Source organism: Podarcis gaigeae, assembly GCF_964106915.1.
Source record: "Podarcis gaigeae genome assembly, chromosome: 9".
NCBI classification, from domain to species: domain Eukaryota; kingdom Metazoa; phylum Chordata; class Lepidosauria; order Squamata; family Lacertidae; genus Podarcis; species Podarcis gaigeae.
The window spans coordinates 55,353,488-55,373,202 of NC_139685.1; the positions used below are offsets into that span (position 1 = coordinate 55,353,488).

The 19,715-nt window shown below is 42.1% G+C and overlaps 1 protein-coding gene across 1 annotated transcript in view; it reads right to left on the reverse strand.

Annotated features, from left to right (window-relative positions):
* ENPEP (glutamyl aminopeptidase) overlaps window positions 1-8,573 on the reverse strand; it is a 59,670-nt gene extending 51,097 nt beyond the window's left edge. The window contains exon 1 of the mRNA XM_083757239.1: window positions 7,606-8,573. Within this exon, the coding sequence (XP_083613365.1) occupies window positions 7,606-8,258 (653 nt within the window). The 5' untranslated portion in view covers window positions 8,259-8,573. The remainder of the gene's footprint in view (window positions 1-7,605) is intronic.
* Window positions 8,574-19,715: the final 11,142 nt, after the last annotated feature.

Genomic DNA, 19,715 nt, shown 5'->3' on the forward strand with positions numbered 1-19,715 from the left:
CTACTTGCACCCGGGGGTGCTTTCGAACTGCTAGGTTGGCAGGCGCTGGGACTGAACGACTGGAGCGCACCCCGCCACGGGGATTCGAACCGCCGACCATGCGATCGGCAAGTCCTAGGCGCTGAGGTTTTACCCTCAGTGCCACCCGTGTCCCTCTATTTATATAGATGCTTACAATTTGACAGCATAAATACACTAAATTCTTAATCACAGAAGCAACAGCACACATCTTCACTCATGCCATAATAGTGTTTCAGTTATTCATTACTCCTTTCTCTTCTTTGTAGGTATACAGAATGCTCCAATATTATGCCAGCTGCTACCTAAAGGGTGATATTTTATAAGCGGTTGCTTTTGAAGCAGGACTCAAGACCCTCCAAGTGTCCCTTTTTCCAGGGACATCCTTGATTTAGAGAAGCCATCCTGGTTTCTGATTTGATCCCAGAATGTCCCACTTTTCCTTAGGATGTCCCAATTTTCATTTGAGAAATGTTGGAGGGTATGAGTTATCCAACTGCCAAGCCATCTGAAGGCAATCCTGTATAGGGAAGGTTTTTTAATCATTTAATGTGGTATTATGTTTCATTATGTCTTTATATATGTTGAAAGCTGCCCAGAGTGCTGGGGCAACCCAATATGATGTGTGGGGTATAAAATAGTACAATTATAATTATGGAATGGGACGTCCCTATCGGGAAATGTTAGAGGGTGTGGGACTCCCTCTTCTGAGGTTCTTTGAGCCTTGCATTCTACTACCAGTAAGAATGGAACCTGATGGCTTATTTATAATGTGACAACTGACCATACAGCTGGTCTGCCTTGTTTCATTATGGACTTAAAAGGTGCAAGGAAGGATGGAGGAAAAATCTGCTGAGTTCTGCAGGAACATCTTGGTCATTCCCCCGGTTGATGGGGCTCATTTGATAACAATAAGAAACCAAGTATTTAATGTCATTTGACCGTTATTGTGGAATACCCACTGAGTCAGACTCATTGGTCTACCCTTGAGCTAAGGCCCATCCCTTAAGTTTGCCACTTCTCCAGATTTTGTGATGTACCGTAGTTCTTCAGTCAAAGAATGTATACCAAAATGTGTATATTAGGGAAAATAATATACATTCTTCTGCAAAGATGCTTATACTAGGCCAAATTTTGCAGAAAATATGTATATTAGGAAACATGAGCGATAAAATGCATATGAATGTTCATGTAGACTTTGCTTTCCTTAAATCAGAATGCACCGAAGAACTGAAAAACCAGTTCTTGCACCTAGGGATAGGGTGCAAGACCCATAGAAATGAATGGGAGCAATGCAAAAGCATGTTTGCAAATAGCTCTCATTTATTTCACTGAATGCAGAATAACTGCCCATTAGATGATGCCCAATGAGAACAGTAAAAAGATCTCTAGGTTGTACACTATTTGTTAATAATTAGACGCTGTGTTCTCTTTGTATTGAGAAAATGGCAATAGAAGATGAAATATTTGCTTTCAAAATGCATTATGTTGTCCTGCCCCCATCATTTGCATTATAGTGTCCAGGCCTTACAAATGAGAACCAGAAGCAAGAAATGTGTAAAGACACTGAATATTTATTTGCATCTGTGACTGCTTCCAGCTGTTGTTCCCAAAATAAAACATGACCAAAGCTGTGATGAATTGCCTTTTAAAAAAAATTGGCCAAACACATATTTTCAGTGAAATTGTCAGCCTATTATAGAAGGCAATCCAATTTTGGCTTTAAACGCACAGTTAAAGCACCGTTAAACCACATTACTTCCCCCAAATCATCCTGGGAGCTTTAGTTTGTTAAGGGTGCTGGGAACTGTAGCTCTGTGCAAGGTACAAGTACAGTTCCCAATATTCTTTGCGGAAAGCCATGCACTTTAAATATATGGGATGAACAAAGCTGAAGTACAAATTAGGGGGGGGGGAGAGAGAAATTAGCCCAACTGATATTGAAAATACATCCGCCAAGTCATTTCAAAGGGAAAACTGATATCAATGAATGGCTAGCTTGTTTTTCACCTCAGTCATTTGTATCCATAGCTGCCACCTCCTCAGCAAATTTCTTTTTAAATAAGGATGTGTCTTCTGCTGCTGCCACCTGCTATTATATCCTGCTAATTCTCGTATCAAATTGGGACCTAGTTACCCGTCAGTAAGAGGGTTGGTTGGGGAAATTTGCCAAGGGGTATTAATTCAATGTCCATTGATATAGGTAGCCCCTACCCACCCACCTAGTTTTCCTGAATGGCATCTAAATTCAGCATTCTGCAGACAGATTGACTGAAGACACAGATGGGGAGTGTTTCAAGATGTGCTTGCTATGAGTCAGTCATCTGTTACATAAAACAAACCCTGCTTTTAAAAAAAAACCCTGTTTGCTGAATCCCTTTGTCTACCCACCTCTGTTTCAGGGTATGCCAATTCGCATTTTGATTGCCATTTCTTATTTTAAAGCTCACCATCCATTTAAAGCACCCTCATCCCACTTTAACAGTCATGGATTTCCCCAAATAATCCTGGGAACTGGAGGGTTTCTTTAAAAGCTTCTTTTCAATTCAATGGGTATGCATCTTTTTAAAAAAGAAAGAAAATAAAAAATAAATATACGCATCATGGATATGGTAAATATACAAAAGAGGGGGGAAATAGCAGAAACATAGAATGTACAATTATATACTGCCCTTCATTCAAGGACCCTGGGCAGTTTTTAACATAAAAAAGCACAATAATACGTGACATAATAATAAACAAAACCCCACCCATATATAAAGAGTGAAAACATTAAATTAATATCCAATTTTAAGGAAAAGGGTAAGGGGGGAAATGGACAAATGGACAAATGAGGTAAGTCATGGATGAAGAAAACAAGCAGGGAACGTACTAGTTAAAAGTACTTCCAGATAAATTCATACTTTGCAGGGACTGTATTGAAAAAGGGTGATTATTAAGGTCAGTGCTATTTTTCCAGAAAAAGAGGTGCCGGAACTGACCTTGGTGTCTTACGTTGGTGTCACTGAGTTATTCTGCTTTTTCTATTCAGAATGATCTGTTAGATATCCTAAACTCTCACAGAACTGCAGTTCTCAGGGAAGACTGAAAATGTCAAGCCTGGAGTCTACATGTTGCCTGATGAGCTCTCTTTTCTGTCAGTAAAATGGTGCTGCCAAATAGCTATTTACAAGATATGATCAAGACGCATCATTCTGAAGCATCAATTAGAGTCTTGTACAAAGGAATGCCAGAACAGACAGTATATCTCTTGTCTACCTAAATAAGGGCATGGAGAGCTAAACCGGACTTTGTTTCTGGTTGGTGCACTTTTGGCTTTGACAATAGGGAACAGAAATATCTCCAATCATACTCATTCTCCTGTCTTCAGGCTTGCCTACCTATAATTCAAAGCAGATGGGGGAGTAAAGGTCAAAATCTCACTCAGATACATCTGGTTCTTAGGCTAGCAAAATGATTCACCCTGATGCTGCTCTGATTTTAATACAGCATGGGGCTGGGTCCAAGATTTCCAGTGCCATTCTATACAGTCTCCCTGTGTTCTGTGGAGCTTACACCTATGAAAGTGTGTTCAGGATTGCAGCCTTATGCATTAGTAACTTTGTATTAATGCAACATTTTTATAAGTAACTGTATTTTTGTAATATTTTGTTTCAGTTGTCTATTGTTGCTTCTTTTTTGTACACTGCTTAGGGATATTTTAAATATATCAAGTAGTATATAAATTAAATAATCAAATCAAATTGATGGTGACAAAATTTATAAACAGCACTGAAGTGTTGCATTTATTGGATGGATTTATACTGCACTTCTAGAGCTTCACTGAAGGCATAATACATTATGGAGGACTAAGCTTCTGGAATAAGGTAGATCAATGGTGTGGACCCTTTGGGGAACATAGGAAGAGGCCTTATATCAAGTCAGACCAATGGTCCATCTAGCTCAGTGTTGTCTACCCTCGAGGGACATGGTTGGCACTGTGGTCTAAACCACTGAGCCTCTTGGGCTTGCCGATCAGAAGGTTGGTGGTTCAAATCCCTGCAATGGAGTGCTCTGTCCCAGCTCCTGCCAACCTAGCAGTTCGAAAGCACGCCAATGCAAGTAGATAAATAGGTATTGCTGTGGCAGGAAGGTAAACGGTGTTTCCACACACTCTGGTTTCTGTTACGGTGTTCCGTTGCACCAGAAGCAGTTTAGTCATGCCAGCCACATAACCCGGAAAGCTGTCTGTGGACAAACACTGGCTCCCTTGGCCTGAAAGCGAGATGAATGCCACAACCCCATAGTCGCCTTTGACTGGATGTAACCGTCTAGGGGTCCTTTACTTTTTTACTTTTACATTTGTCTACCCTCTCCAGGGTTTCAGGCAAGAGTCTCTGCTGCCTGGAGATGTCAGCAATTGAAGCTGGTACCTTCTAGTATTGATACATCACCCAGGACCAGTTTGAAGGCCAGAGCACAATGGCCCTCCATCACACTTTTGCCCTCAAACTGAGGGAGGAATGAGACATGAGGTGCCAGAGCCAATGCAACTTGTTTTTTCCCTTGACACCACAGGTGCTGGTGACTCCCTCTGTTACCAGTGCCCAGCACATGGAGGAACAAACTCCATTGGCCCTGGCCCTGCAAGGTGACATGGCCAATGGAGCTTGTTCCTTTCTTGTCGCCTGGGCACTGGTGAAGAAGGGAGCTGAGGCAGTTTCACCCCAGTGCCTCGCAGCACCAGGCCCAATGCAGCTTGTTCCTTCCTCCACTTTTCAACATCGTGATGTATCACTATATCGTGATGTTTGGGTGGTGATACATCACAATGTTGAAAAGCTGATATCACCCAGCCCTAGTACCTTCTGTATGCAAAGCAAATGTTCTTCCTCTGAGCAGCATCCCTTCCCCACAAAATTCAAATTGTTCAGCCCGAGAGGCATTTTCTTTTAACAGTAACCTTCTGAAGACCATAGGCTGATTATTACACACACACACACACTCCCCCCGTCCTACATTCAGACAAGTGAAAAGCTTTATCAAAGTTCAGGGATAAATTCCAGCCAGGCACTCAGAGTGCAAAGCAGGATCAAGGGAAGAGTTCCAAGGGCCAGAATGAGAGGGCTGGTGGGCCATATTAGGGTACTGGACCTGCGATCACCTACCATGAAGGAGGTGCTAATATTTTGTATGGCCTGAATTGGATACATTTGCTATACAGAAAAAATGAATGTAGAATGTCTAACGGATGCAATTATGGACTAGGGTATGTGGCCAGGAGATTCAATAACAGGCAGTGAAAGGAAGTAGGAACTACACACTCAATTCAATATACAGGTCCCATTGTCAGCACAAAAGGAAGTCAATGTAGAACACAGCTTCTAACTTTAAGCACAAGTAGTTCAGAAATGTGCATCCAAAATGATCAAGGGACTTGAGCTCCCCTATGAGTAAAGGTTACAACAGTTTGCATGTTTCCATTTAGACGGATAAGAGCTGGACAGGATAGAGGTATATAAAATTATGTACTGTGTGTTGGAAGTGGATAGAAGTTTTTCATAATACTAGAACACAGGGTCATCCAATAAAGCTGAATGTTGGACTATTGAAAGGAAATAGTTCTTTACTTAGCTAAACTAAGGGGTTTTGCTACCGCAGGATGTAACAATGGTCACTAACTCAGGCAGCTTTAAAAGGTGATTAGACAAATTCATGGAGGATAAGGCAAACAATGGCTTTTAGCCATGACTGCGGTGTCCTGCTTCTGGTATCAGAGACAGCATGCCTCTGAATACCAGTTGCCAAGGAGTACTAAGCAGGAGGAGTGCTGTCACACTCAAGTTCTGTTTCAGAGTTTCCCATAAGCATCTGCTTGGCCGCTGTCCACAGGATGATGGACTAGATGGGCTTTGGATCAGATCTGACAGGGCTCTTATGTTAGGGTTACCAGACGTCCCCGGGGACAGTCCCCAGGTTTGCGAATAAGTCCCCAGACAAATTCCATCCCTGGAATGTCCCCAGATTTCATCTAATGTCCCCAGGAAACGCAGCAGCGGCAGTCTCAGCAGCCCAGAGCAGTAGGCTCTGGCTGGCTTCAGGAGCTGCTCAGAAGTCCCCATATGATGGTGGTGCAAGGGGCTCTAAGATGCAGCTTCCGGGTTGCCTTCACCTTCCCTGACCCCAAGCAGGAGTGGGGTAGGGATCTCTCAGCTGTGAAGGGAGGCTTCACACTGCCTATCAGAGCTTGCATGCAAGCAGGAGGGGGCAGGCGTCTGGTCTCTCAGTTAAGCAATGGGAAGCCTCCCTTCCCAGCTGAGGGATCCCTGCCCCCTCCTGCTTGCACACAAGTAGGAATGGGATTGGGGCTGCTCCGATGGGAAGGGAGGCATTGCGTTGCCTGAGCCTCGCCACCACCACCGCTCTCAGCCCTCCTTCTCCGCCTTCCATGCCTGACCCACCACGCACCGCTTCCCCACCACCACCAACAACAACCAACAACTCAGGGGCTGCCCAGGCTCATGGAGAAAGGAGACAGGAAGTCTCAGAGGAAGGGGAAATGTGGCGGTTGAGGTCAAGGTGGTGGCTGCCCCTCTGCCACTGCCATTGCTGCAGCATCAATGTCCTGAACGTGTAGTTAGTATGTATGTATGTATGTATGTATGTATGTATGTATGTATGTATTTAATTAAAGTGTCCCCAGATTCATTGAAAAATCTGGTAACCTTATGTCTATATGGGTAGGACTCTACTATTGCTGCATCAGAGTCCAGCTGAAAACACCAACTGCGCTCCTGAAGTTGCTGCAGTCATGAGGATGGGAAGCAGCAGTCAAGATGCTAGCCATCCAGCCGCTGATGCATTTCTGCATGCTACTTTACAGCAGCAAACTGTGCTGCCATATTGCTGCCAAACTGTTATACATAAAGACAGGCATATGGAACATAGACAGGTGCCACATACTGAATTCATCTAGCGGACTATTGTCTACACTGACATACTCTCCAGGATTTCGGAAAGGAGTCTCTCCCTAGCCATACCTAGAGACATTGAGAGTGGAATCTGGTATCTTCTCTACGAAAAGCTGAAGGTGCTCAACTCCTGATCTATGGCCCGTCCCTGCAGATATTTTGCAGGCAATAAAAAGAGAGCCTTTTTGCTTTTTTCAAAGTTATTTTGAGCACCTTTCTGTAAACATAAGGCAGAAATTTATAGCAAAAATACAATGAACTCTCCTTACAACTTTCAAATAGACATATTTAAATTAGACTGATCAGATTCTGGTCCATTAACTTAGAGAGAGCTTACAGTCTTCATTGTCTTAGTACATTTAAATGTACATTCAAATGCACATTGAATTCTGTATGTATGGGTTGAAATGGTAAACAAAGGTAAACACTCTCCCCAAAACTCAGAATGACGTTATAAATCATCTACCTGCCAACCACCCAATTGCCATCTTTCTTAATATTCACTAAATTCATTTGAAAATATGCAGTTTACGTTGAGAAAAAGGAAGATTAGAGAGAAGAGAAGGGAGACAGAGACAGAGAGAAACTTGGAGCAAAAATTAATAGCAGAAATATGTTGAAAAAAAGAGAGATTTACTTGTTTTGTCCATCTTCCACGTAGGTTGTTCTATAAAAGCCAACCAGGGATCCATTTAAATGGCCTTGGAACATCATGGTCAGTAAATAGGCATCATTTCCACTGGTGGGAGCCAGCTCTTCTTCTGCCTCTACCACCACATATTCCTGTGGTTTGTACTCAAAGCAATGCTTGAGGGTAATTGACTGGCCGGATGATTTCATGAGCAAGGGCATCCTGGTAATCTTAGTCTCTCGGAGGTGAAGCCACAAGTGCCTGGTCGGGCTTTCCAACTGGATGGTGATAGTGACTGATCCATCGTACAGATCTGCTTCCATCTCAGGCTTCAGTATCAGGTCATAATGAATTGGACTAACATAGGTGGGTAGCCTGAAATTTTTCCAATCACCACTTTCATTATTTTCAGCCGGGCATGGATCTGTCTCACCTGGAGCAGGGCTCGCAGTGGGTGATGCAGTCGACACTGAAGTGGGTGATGCAGTCGGCACTTTCCCATTTTCTTCTGAAGGACAGTCCTGCGGTTTTAAGCCCAGGCCCAGGCTCAGGCCCAAAATTAAACCTACAGCAGCTATCGCGCCACAGATAAGGGCCACATGTTTGCTCTTCATGCAGTACATTTTGGATGACTTATCTTCCATATCCATTCTCTGCATCTCCACTCCCCCTGGACCAAAGCTATATATCCAACATTAAAAAGGCTGATTAAACAACAGTGCTGTAGCCTTTTAAAATATATGCACACCTCTGCTTATGTTTAATAGTTTTCTCTCTCCCTCACTCCCTCGCTCACTTACTTTTCCGTTCTCTCTGCCTCGCTCCCCAGCCACTTCCCTCCTACAGAAACTCAAGTTAACTTTAAAGAAAGTTTATCCGTAGGAAAGTGAACAGTAAAGAAGGATTTGTCTTGAGAGCGGAGACAGAGGAAATTAACACAGAAGAACATTGTAGCTGCTGCAAACGCTTCTTATAAGCAGTTGCAACCCCACCCCCAACTCCTCCTGCTCTGGTCAGAGTTAAATATAAAACAGCGCTGTGTTAATCAGCAGTTGGAGATGATCAAATGCCAAGGCTCGGTCAGCAGCTTTCCAAAAGAGAGATCACAGACTGAGAGGTGTGTGCAATTCCTCAGAAACCTCAACCTTTGTCACTACCTGTGGTTTCCCCCTCCCTGGTATCTTTTATGAGCAATGATTTCCTTGAACTTCCACCCCAGAGATTTCTGCAAGAAGAAAAAATCCCATGGTTCTCCCCCCTATTTTCCCCTCTCTTAAAAAAAACACATGTCTCATTATGTTTGGGTTTCCTCTTTCTGAGTTATGGAGTTTTTATTCCCCCTCTCCTTCTTTGTTCTGTTATTCCATGTGCTTTAAGAAGGAACACTTGGCCATAAAAGAAATATCCTTTTGCTCAAGACTGTAAACACTGACTTTTGGAGTGCGCACAGAGCCAAGCGCAATCTTCAAGTGTCCCTTCTGCTTTGCATACCAAGCAGGCAATCAGCAGTGGATGGACATCCCCAATTTTGCTATTTATGGTTGGTTCATTTTGTGTAAACAGATAACTAGGACCCTGGGAGAAATGGATAGCACAAAATGATTTGTGTCAGCTAGTTCTCATGTTGTAATATCAAGTTTTGAAATAGTATTGTATTAGACTTCCTATTGTGCACTCCTAGGCTTCCACTTTGAGGAAGGCAAGGGGGCAGTTGCCCCTTTCCCAGATTAACAAAAATCCTTAGATTGCAAGCTTTCTTTCATTCTTTTTAAAGTGGATTTTTCTAGCATTTGCAAAACCTGAACTATTATTTATTTTTTTATTACTCCTTTCATTTTTACACTGCTTTATGTTCTTGAGAACAAAAAAATCTCAAAGTGGTTTACAGACGACATTAAAACATCAAATAAAACAGTCCAGAAGAGAACATTACAGAATAAAGTTAAATATAAAGTATACATAAAAAGAAACACAATTAACAGGGAACTAAAATATTATCTTGAAGATAATCAAAATGAAACATTACAAAGGAGGTCAAGTACAGAATATACATTTAATGCAGCAAAGTTTACAAAAATAAGTTATGAGACAATGTACAGTCCTATGGGGGGAATTTGCACACTCTCCTGAATGCACTCCTATTTACTCAGAGGTAAATCCTGTTAAATTCAGTAGGGCTACTCACAAGTGTCTATAGGACTGGACACAATGGGATTTACTTCCCCGTTATCATATGTAGAACCGGATTCCACATTTGATTTTACCAATGAAAACCCTTTGGAGATTTTTGTTACTTTTATTTATCTCACTGCCCCACCTTTCCCCATGAACACATTTAACAGCATATCACTTCAATGCTGGTAAGAGGTCAAAGAAAAGCTGTAGACAAACCACTTATAACCCTCCTGTCCCCACACACCAAACAGATTGTTAAGCTTGCCCCATACGTCAGAAAAATTCCTGACATGTCCTGGTTTTCGGATGTAAAAATGGTATCAGGGAGAATTTTGACAAATTGACAAAATGTCAGGGAAAACCTGGGCGTATGGCAACGCGATGGAAAAAGCAGCAGAAACAGTGCCAAAAGCTTAAAATCACTATTTTGGGGTTAGGTTTCCCAAAGAAAACTCAACAATTTGGGTGGCTGTCAGAAAACCCTAAGATTGTGGCATGATCCATGGCTGCATAACACCATGAACATAGCAGATTAGACCTTTAAATGAATCTAAGGGCTGTTCTGTGTATTGTCAAATTCCTACAGAGAAACCATTTCTGAATAAAAATGTGACTGCTCTCACAGCCCGGGAGAAAGGAGCACTTAGGCCAATTTAAAAGATATGTAGATTGTCACAAAGCACAAAAATGTGCACACATGGAGATCATCACTGATCTACATGAAATATTCACACAAACAACTACATGGGAATTCCCTGTATGTAGGAATTCTGTAATGAACAAAGCTGGTCCTCCCAGACTGGTCTGTTTGTTGTGGCTTCTCCTTGCCCCATGTGTAGTTGCTACTGAAATTCCTCTAAAGTTTCCACTTTTAACACTGATTTCAGTTAGGTTCAATTGTACTCAGGTCCAGTTACTTAGTCTGGGTCCATCTCATTAGAAACAGCTGGAACATGAGGTTGTACCTGATGTTCTACTAACACTGCAATCCTATATGAATCTGCTCAGAAGTTATGCAATGGTGGGGCTTACTATGTAAGAACATAAGAGCACAAGAAGTGTCCTGCTAGATTAGACCAAAGGCCTATCAGATCAATTATTCTGTTTCCACAGATGCTAATGAGAAGCCCACATGAAGCACATGAGCACAATAGCATGCTCTCATGTGTGCCCATGCAAATGGTATTCAGAAACATGCTGTCCCTGATCCTGGAAGAAATGTGTAGTCAGCTTGATTTGTAGTCATGAATTGGTCTAACCACTTTTTTAACAGCCCAAGTTGCAGAGAAGTGAAATAGGAAGTCCCATTACGCAAGCAGATTTCCATTCTGCAAGTGGGCAAACATCATTGGCTGTTGTGCAATATGCTTCAACTGACCATATGTACTGATATATAGGAGATGTTGCAGGAGCTGCACAACTTATGTTGCATAGATTTCAAAAGCAATATAGGGCAAAATGCTGGAAACAATGTGAGCAGTTAGGTCCTTTCTTTCTTTCTTTCTTTCTTTCTTTCTTTCTTTCTTTCTTTCTTTCATGCATGGTGAGATTGTTTGTAGTGTTAAATAAAAATGGGAAGCTTCTGCCCTAAAAGTGGCCTTAATATTGTTGCCATTAAAGGTACTCTTTCATTGACAAGTAGCAATCTTGATCAAGATCATGTGCAGGGGGAAAGACTCAACAGAATCATCCTCCAGAAGTAATGGTCTTACCTGGGTTCACCCCCAGCTACTATGGTCACAACCACACCTACCATTAAAGCACATTTAAAGTACACTTAAAGCACATGGCTTCTCCCAAGACTCCTGAGAATTGTCATTTGTTAAGGGTGCTGAGAATGGTAGCTCTGTGAGGGTTAAATTTCAGCTCCCAGGATTCTTTGGGCTTTAAAAGCATGGTATGGGGGTGAGAAGCAACAACAAAGCCCATGTTTTTCATGTATCTTCCACTTTGGCCTTTAGCTGATCCTGTTGCACATCCTGGAAAAAGATCACCCTCACAAAGACTTGCTATTAAGAGTTGCCCAGCATTAGCCATCTAAAATTTTGTGGGCTGCAACCTTTTTCACTGATAAATTTGCCAAAGCATGGGAGGTCTGTGTTCATGCACAAACTAAACTATTTATTCATTGGTTAAATTTGTACCTTGCTTTTCCACCTAAAGGTGATCGAAGTGCAATAATATAGATACAAGAAAATGCAAGAAAACAGCAAGAAAATGCAAAGTAAAAATAAATTAATAAAAGCAAAGCAGTTAGGACATTCTCCACCCCCCCCCCCATGATGTGTACTGTATTATTCAGCTATAAATCTCTCCTTTAACACCAACTACTGCATATTTAGTAGATACCACCCTAAAAGCCAAAGTGCTGTCTAAATAGAATGCCTTTGCTCCCAACTGAACAGTCTCTAGAAAATTTGTTGTGTCTCCCTTAGCAAGGAATTTCAGAGCCAAGGAGAAGCCATTGAGAAGGCCCTCTATAGGTGCCAACTTCCTGGGGCCCTGAGTGCCCGAGCACCCACAAAATTCCCCATGAATGCACCCACAAAGTTTGGTGCCAGGGCCATGCATACTGTATGGCACCCATGGCCCTGGGCACCCACAGTCACAAGGCCAAGTTGGCACTCCTGCCCTCTATGTAGTTCCTGTCAAATGTGTTTCTGGTGTTGGTGGGACAGAAAGAAGGGCCTCTGCTGAGGAGATTAAAAACCAGACAAACTTGTATGGGAGAATGTGGCCTCAACCTAAGTCATGAGGGCATTTGGAAGTCATAACCAGCACTTTGAATTGTGCCCAGATTTAAATGTGTGTGGCATGGAATGGAGGAAATCATGACAAATTTGTTTTATCTCTTTGTTATTCTTCACCTTCTTGTAATCCTGATTAGAGAATTATGAAACTGACGCATCATACGTGTCAATACTGAACTCAGTGAACCAGGATGTAAATGCTTCATTTCTTCCTATGTCATGTCTTATGACTTTCCTTTTGTTACTTCCATGGTATGTCCTATTTTGTTCTAGCAAAAGTCTCGATAAATATATTGATTAAAATAAAAAGGTAAAGGACCCTGGATGGTTAAGTCCAGTTGAATGGGGTGCAGCATTCATCTCCGCTTTCAGGGCAAGGGAGCTGGCATTTGTCTGCAGACACCTTTTCTGGGTCATGTGGCCAGCATGACTAAACCACTTCTGGTGCACAGAGCACCATGACGAGTGCCAGAGTGCACAGAAACGTCGTTTACTGTCCCACCACAGCAGTACCTATTTATCTACTCATGCTGGCATGCTTTCAAACTGCTAGGTTGGCAGGAGCTGGGACAAAGCAATGGGAGCTCACCCCACCGTGTGGATTTGAGCGTCTGACCTTATGAAAATAAACAGCTGCATGGAACAGGGATAGCCAATGTAGTGTACTCCAGATGTTGTGGACTCCATCTCCCATCAGCCCTAACTAGCATGGCCAATGATCAATGAGATGCTGGTGGTAGTAGTAGTCTACAATATTTGGAGGGCACCATGTTGGAGACTCTTGATACAGCATTGGAGAGCCTATGGATCAATTTTAGAATCAAGCATGGAAAATGGCTGTGCTCATTTGTGAGAAGCAGATTTTTATTTATTTTTTACCAGCTCCCTCAAAGTCCCCTGAGTGTGTGGCAAGCAAAATGGCAAGTTCTGCTTGTGGCAAATATATCAGAGCAGGGCATTATGTAGGAAGAAGGAAAACAGAAGCGTGCAGACATGTCTTATGCTGCAATAATCACCTTAAGAATCTAGGCAACCTGACTGATGGTCAGAGAAACTTAACATCAATGTTGTATCACATGCCTCCTAATGCAACACAAAAATCTACTTATTTGGCAAGTTTTGGTGTGACAAACAAACACTACAAACCCTCACAGGACTGTCTTAATATCAGACTAGTCAACTGAAAGATTCTCACCTTCTAGAGGGTACAGTTTAGGCCAAGTTTCAACTGGTTGAAATAAGAAGAAATAGCAAGCAACTATATTAAGCCATTAGAAGCAGAAAACATCTTGTTAGCCCATAGGTGAGAGACCTTATTGTACTAATGACAACACCATGAGATGGCAGCATTGTTTACAGCTGCAGGAGAAAGAATGGAGGCAGCTAAAAAATGGGAAGTCTCAACAGGCTACACAAGTGAAAGTTGGTGTGTGAGGATTTGGCAAATCATATTAGCTGAGAATTTGACCCACTTTCTGAGCTGACCTGCTTACCTAATTTGGGTCAATTAACAGTTAAGTAGTTACTGTAGTTAGGTTTAATATTAAATTTTCTTGTGCTTTTTCATTCTTCTACACTGACTTGATGCCTACCATCCATCTATTATAAGCATATTCTCAACATAGATATATTATTTTTATTTTATTTTTAAATGATGCATTGTTTTACATACATCATCTCAGTAAAATATTTACAACACTTTATGGAAGGTCATTATTTTTATTATTGTAGAAAGAGTCTGGAGCTGACAAATTATAGTAAAGCTATGAGAGAGATGAGGTTCAAGGGAGAGATGAGAATTGGTGGCTTCTTGGTTCATAGATCAGATAGCAGCTCCCAAACTAAATGAGGTCAATGGGTAATTCACACCTAGCGAATTTTGCAATGGGTTCTCTGTGGATCATTAATTAGCACTCTTCAGTTTTTATTGCCTTGCTAATTTTCATAGGATAAGTCACTGAAATCATGCAAATTTGTAGAATGCCGTTACTTATCTTTAAACCCAAACATCAAATAAACCAACAAGACCTCAAGTATAGGTAGTATGGAATAAAAAAATAGTCATGATTGCTAAATATAGTCTTTTATTTAGCTGAATGAAGAAAAGAAAGTGATTTTGCAATGAGGGAAAGAACCATAATTTCAAAATCATAGGAGCCAATACAGACTAAGCAGATGAGTTTATTTTATTCTATTTAAATGACTTCATTATGGGAAATTACAAAACCTGGGAAGTTTTGAGTTGCCACTAAGCTGTAGTGAAGTATTTTGTTTCAGTGTTGTTCATGAAGCTGCCAGGAAAAATGAATTGCAGCCCATAATTTTATATTTATATTGTTTCTATTCCAGAAAGTCATAGATGCTTGCTGGCACAGGCTAGATGTCCTGCATTCTTCTTTCTTCTTCATTCTGCTGTGGTGGTGGTTCATTTCCCCCCTATTTTCTCTCCCCATCTCACTTGGTTCCTGATCCAGCCATGAAGGGCATGGTCTCACCTGCACAGGATGTAGTCTTCACACTTGGTCTCCTGTGCTGCTGCTTACTTTTTATACTGCTGTGTTTCTGTGATCCTAATCACAGCTGCCATCTGGACAAATCTTTAGTATTACCACACTACAGATCATGCATGAGACCTGACCAGCTATTTTCTCCACTTGCTCCCTGCTATATAAGATCACATGTAGGAAATTCTATGTAAACTGAACTATAACTGAAAAGAGTTTGTAGCAGCCTGCAACCATTTCTGGTATTTAGGGACTGAAGGGATCATGTGGTCACAGGACTAATTCAGTCGCATGTCAAGGGACACCTGCTCCTTCAGGGGAAGTGTAACCCATCAAGAGCAGACCACTTCCCACCCATCCAATCTAGGGAACTGCCCACAGTGCCTCACTCTTATCTGGATTGAGCTTCAGTTTGTTAGCCTTCATCTAGTCAATTTCCAAGGGAATAAAATGGTCCAGCACATTCCCTGACATCCCTGTAGATGTAAAGGAGAAGTAGAACTGTGTGTCGTCAGCATATTGCTGACAACATACTCCAAAACTCCATATAACCCCGCTTAGCGGTTTCATGAAGATGATGAACAGCATTGGGGATAAAATTAAACCCTGAGGAACCTCACACTGAATGCTCTATGAGGCTGAAGAGCACTCCCCAAGCATCACCCCCTGGAAATGACCATCCAAATAGGACTGGAACTACAGCAAGAGGTGCCACACACCCCTAACATGGACAGCCACTGCAGAAGGACATCATGGTATCAAAATTTGCTGAGAGGTCAAGGAGAATTAACAGAGACACATTTCCTCATTTTTCTCCCAACAGAGGTCATCATACAGAGTGACCAAAGCAAAACCAGATCTAAACTCCAATTCAAATAGATCTAGAAAATCAGTTTCCTCCAAAAGGGCCTGGATCTGGTCCACAACGTCTGCTCAAAAATCTCCTACCTCCAATTGCCTATCACCAGCATGAGAAAAGGAATATTAGACCTTACCAGTAGCTTTGGACAGTGATTCTTATTCATTTGTGTAGTTAGGAGGTTGAAATAAAATGTAGCCATTTGCTTGATTTCTGCTGACAGGGCATAGGAGCTGCTCTGGAAAGACTCAAAGAAGTCAACAAAGGAAAGAAGAAAAAAGAGTAGGACAAATCATAGAGAACATAAATGGAACTGGGACAAGTTCTGCTCTGATGTAAGGCTAACAAACTTTGTGGAGTAAGAACAGAAGACCAATTGGTTCCTTGTTTTGGAACATAAGAGTGCAATGGGTTAAGTGGCTCCCATGAATAGACCCCCATTCTTAGCCTTTGGAGTCTTAAATTTCCATTCCCCAGCTGCCGCCAGACCTGTTTCCTGTAAACTCTGCAATCCAGGCTTCATCAACTTGGTGCTGTTCAGCTATTTTGGACTACAACCCCCATCATCCCCAACAGACACATCTGGGAAGGTTAGCAAAGGCTGGAGTAATCAGGACACTACAGTTTGTATTTAGGCCATGTTACTATATGCCAGCTCCAGAAAGCATTCTATGCCTTGATTTTAGCTGTTTATTTAATTTAAGAAACGTCAAGCTCGCTTTTTCATTTCTTAAGCAAACAAACAAACCTCAGGGTGGTTTACAGAGCAAATTGGGGGAAACAGGACTGGGAACGTTAGGAAGGTTGGAAAAACCCCTCAGATGACTGAGTCCAGACTCATAAGCATTACAAAGCTAGAGGCATATGTCACTTGTCTGGCTCACTATAAGACTCGATCATTGCATCAGTCCTCGGATTCATTCTATGAACAGATTTTTTTTCTGAAGGAAAGGCATTGCTATGCTCAGAGTTTGATGAGATCCAACCCTTTCAGACTCAGAAGTGTGTGTTTGTAAGAGGGAGGGAGAGAGGGAAGGAGAGAAATGAGTTTCTCCCCAATCCTATCTGGGGTTCCTAGGGATTGAACCTGGGACCTTCTACATGCCAAGCACTGAGCTCTGGCCCTTCCCTGATTTCCCTATAGAATAAATTGTTGATCTATGCTACAAGCTGAAAGGCATTCAAACCTGCCACCTTCAGGGAGAAGCGGTCACTGCCCTGACTACTTGGCTATTTTACCTCCCTCAAAACTCACTGCAGGGAAATTTAAGCATCTGTAAGAATGAGGAGGAAATATGGAACTGATTGTCCTGAAAATTTAAGACCCCAAAGAAATACAATAGAAAGAATTCCCCTGGCTCCATATTTCCTGTGGAATTGAACACTGACCTCTTCATCTCAGCTCTTAATGCTGTCAAGTGATCATTGTAATTCTTAGAACTGCCTAGGGTGTAAACATTGCTGCTTTATGGAGAGCCTTGGTTTATTTAAAAACATTTTCTTTTGCCATAATTCTCACTTGCAACTTGTAAGTGATGTCCTCTTGGAATTGTACATTTTGGAAACACCAGGACTTTGCTCTGAGTGCATGTAATGAAAGCCATTTGTAATTTCTCTTCCAGCTTTCAGACTGAAATGCTTGCAAACTGGCTCATTCTGTAACTCGATCTTTACTACATTTTCTTTAAAAGTCACATTATTCCCAAACAAGCCTGATTAATTCAGAACATAATAGCCCTGCCAGTGCTGGATTGATCTATCTATTATGCTTCCAAAAGGTGGCCAGCCAGATGTTTTTGGGGAGGTAACAACCACCCAGCTGTTTGTCCTCAAAATCTGATATTCAGAAGCACATTGCATCAGAACAGAGGGATTCCATTTGGTGAATAATTTAATTACCACCCAGTCCAAAAGCCCTCCAGAAAACTGAAGTTTTAACAGCACATGTGAAAATTGGCAGACGTGAGCTGCTGCATCAGATCTAGTCCAGTATTCTGTTTCCCACAGTGATCAGTCAGATGCCTCTGGGAATCCCACAAGCAGGACACATGACCAATAACTCTCTTCTCTTATTGTTCACCACAGCTGGTCTCAGAGATCTGATGCCTCTGAGAGTGAAGTAGCCATTCAGAGCAGGCTTCCTCAAACTCAGCCCTCCAGATGTTTTGAGACTACAATTCCCATCATCCCTGACCACTGGTCCTGCTAGCTAGGGATTATGGGAGTTGTAGGCCAAAAACATCTGGAGGGCCAAGGTTGAGGAAGCCTGCATTCAGAGACATGCTTCCTCCCATCCAAGTGGCCATTGATAGCCTTATCCTCCATCAATTTATCTAATCCTCTTTTAAAGCCATATAAGCTGGTGGACATATCCACATCTTGTGGTAATGACAGACAACAGCATAGGAGGTGGGTCTGAGAGCTGCCTGCAGAGGATAGGGAAATCTAGAAAAATCAGCTCCACTGGAAGCCTCTGATGAACACTGGGTCTGGGTTCAACCTTTGGAATTTTCTTTAAGGGCTCTTGAGTAACAGGAATATCAGACTTCATTTCTATCGATGAGGGGGAAACCAGGAGAGTTAAGTCTATTTAGTATACAAATGTGCTCTGCTGTATCTTCTTAAAAAGCATTCTGTGTTACCTAGGGCCAATTAAAACCTGGCTTCAGTGGTTAAGGAAATATAATGTGACTTCTGAGCAGCAATTGCATTTGCAAAAAAGATCAGTACAGTACAGAGATGCTCTGCACATGAAAGAAGCTTCAGTGTGGATTGTACCCAGGCCATTAGACAGACATTTACAGGCTTGTGAGAAACTCTTGACATTTTGTGTAGAGGGTACTTTCTTTCCTACAATATGTAAAGGAAGAGAATACTTGGCTTGGCTTTCACACAGCTCTATCAAGTGGCCTAACCTGTTTACAGTGTGATTGACTACTCCATGGAAAGACCACAGATCTCTCTGTCTCTCCTCATTTATTGACTTAGTAAAGTTATTGCCAAGCAATTGTGATGAGGGTTTTATGATTTCTTTGAGGCAAGTAATACGGGGACAAAGTTATCCAGAATAAGTGACCTTATAAAGGTGAGGGTGGAATTCAACCTCACATTATGACAATCATTCCATCAGCTCAAGCATTTCTACTGATCTCCTCCTCTCCTCCCCCTGTGCACTGTTCTGGGAGTTTTCTCAGCCCTCCAGAGTGGATTTGGGGGAAGCATGGGGGTGAGGAGAGGAAGGGGGAAGCCCTGTTGTGCTAGCAGGAGTCCACACACTGGATACTGCTGGCAGGACAGCTCAGTTAAATCTAGCCTTGCATGTGTATTGAACAATGAAAACAAAGATGGGCTTTAAGACTTCATGGTGTGCATAACTAAGTCTGCATAACTATACCCACTTACCTGAGAGAAAGTCCCACTGAATTCAATGGGATTTACCTCTAAGACAAAAGGCTAAAAGTCAGTTCACAAAGGCCCTTCAAGGGAAAATGGAAGCAGGAGCAGGGGATTTGCAGTGAGTTGGCAAATGTTTCTATGAACTTTTTTTTTTTACATTCACCACTTGGTCTGGAAATGCTGCCCACAATATGTAAAAAAAGACATAGTACCCAGAAGAGTGCCACCAGATCCTTAAAGAGGAAATCCCACAATTTTCACATACCATTGTCCTGTAAGTAGACAGAAGCCCCCCAGGACAGTGTTCATGTGCTGGGGACATAGGCGCCGACTCCATGGGGCCTGAGGGGGCCCGAGCCCCCTCAAAAATTCGTTTGGGGGGGCTCCGCCCCCCCCAATAATTTAAGAAAATTATTAGTTATATTATGCTTT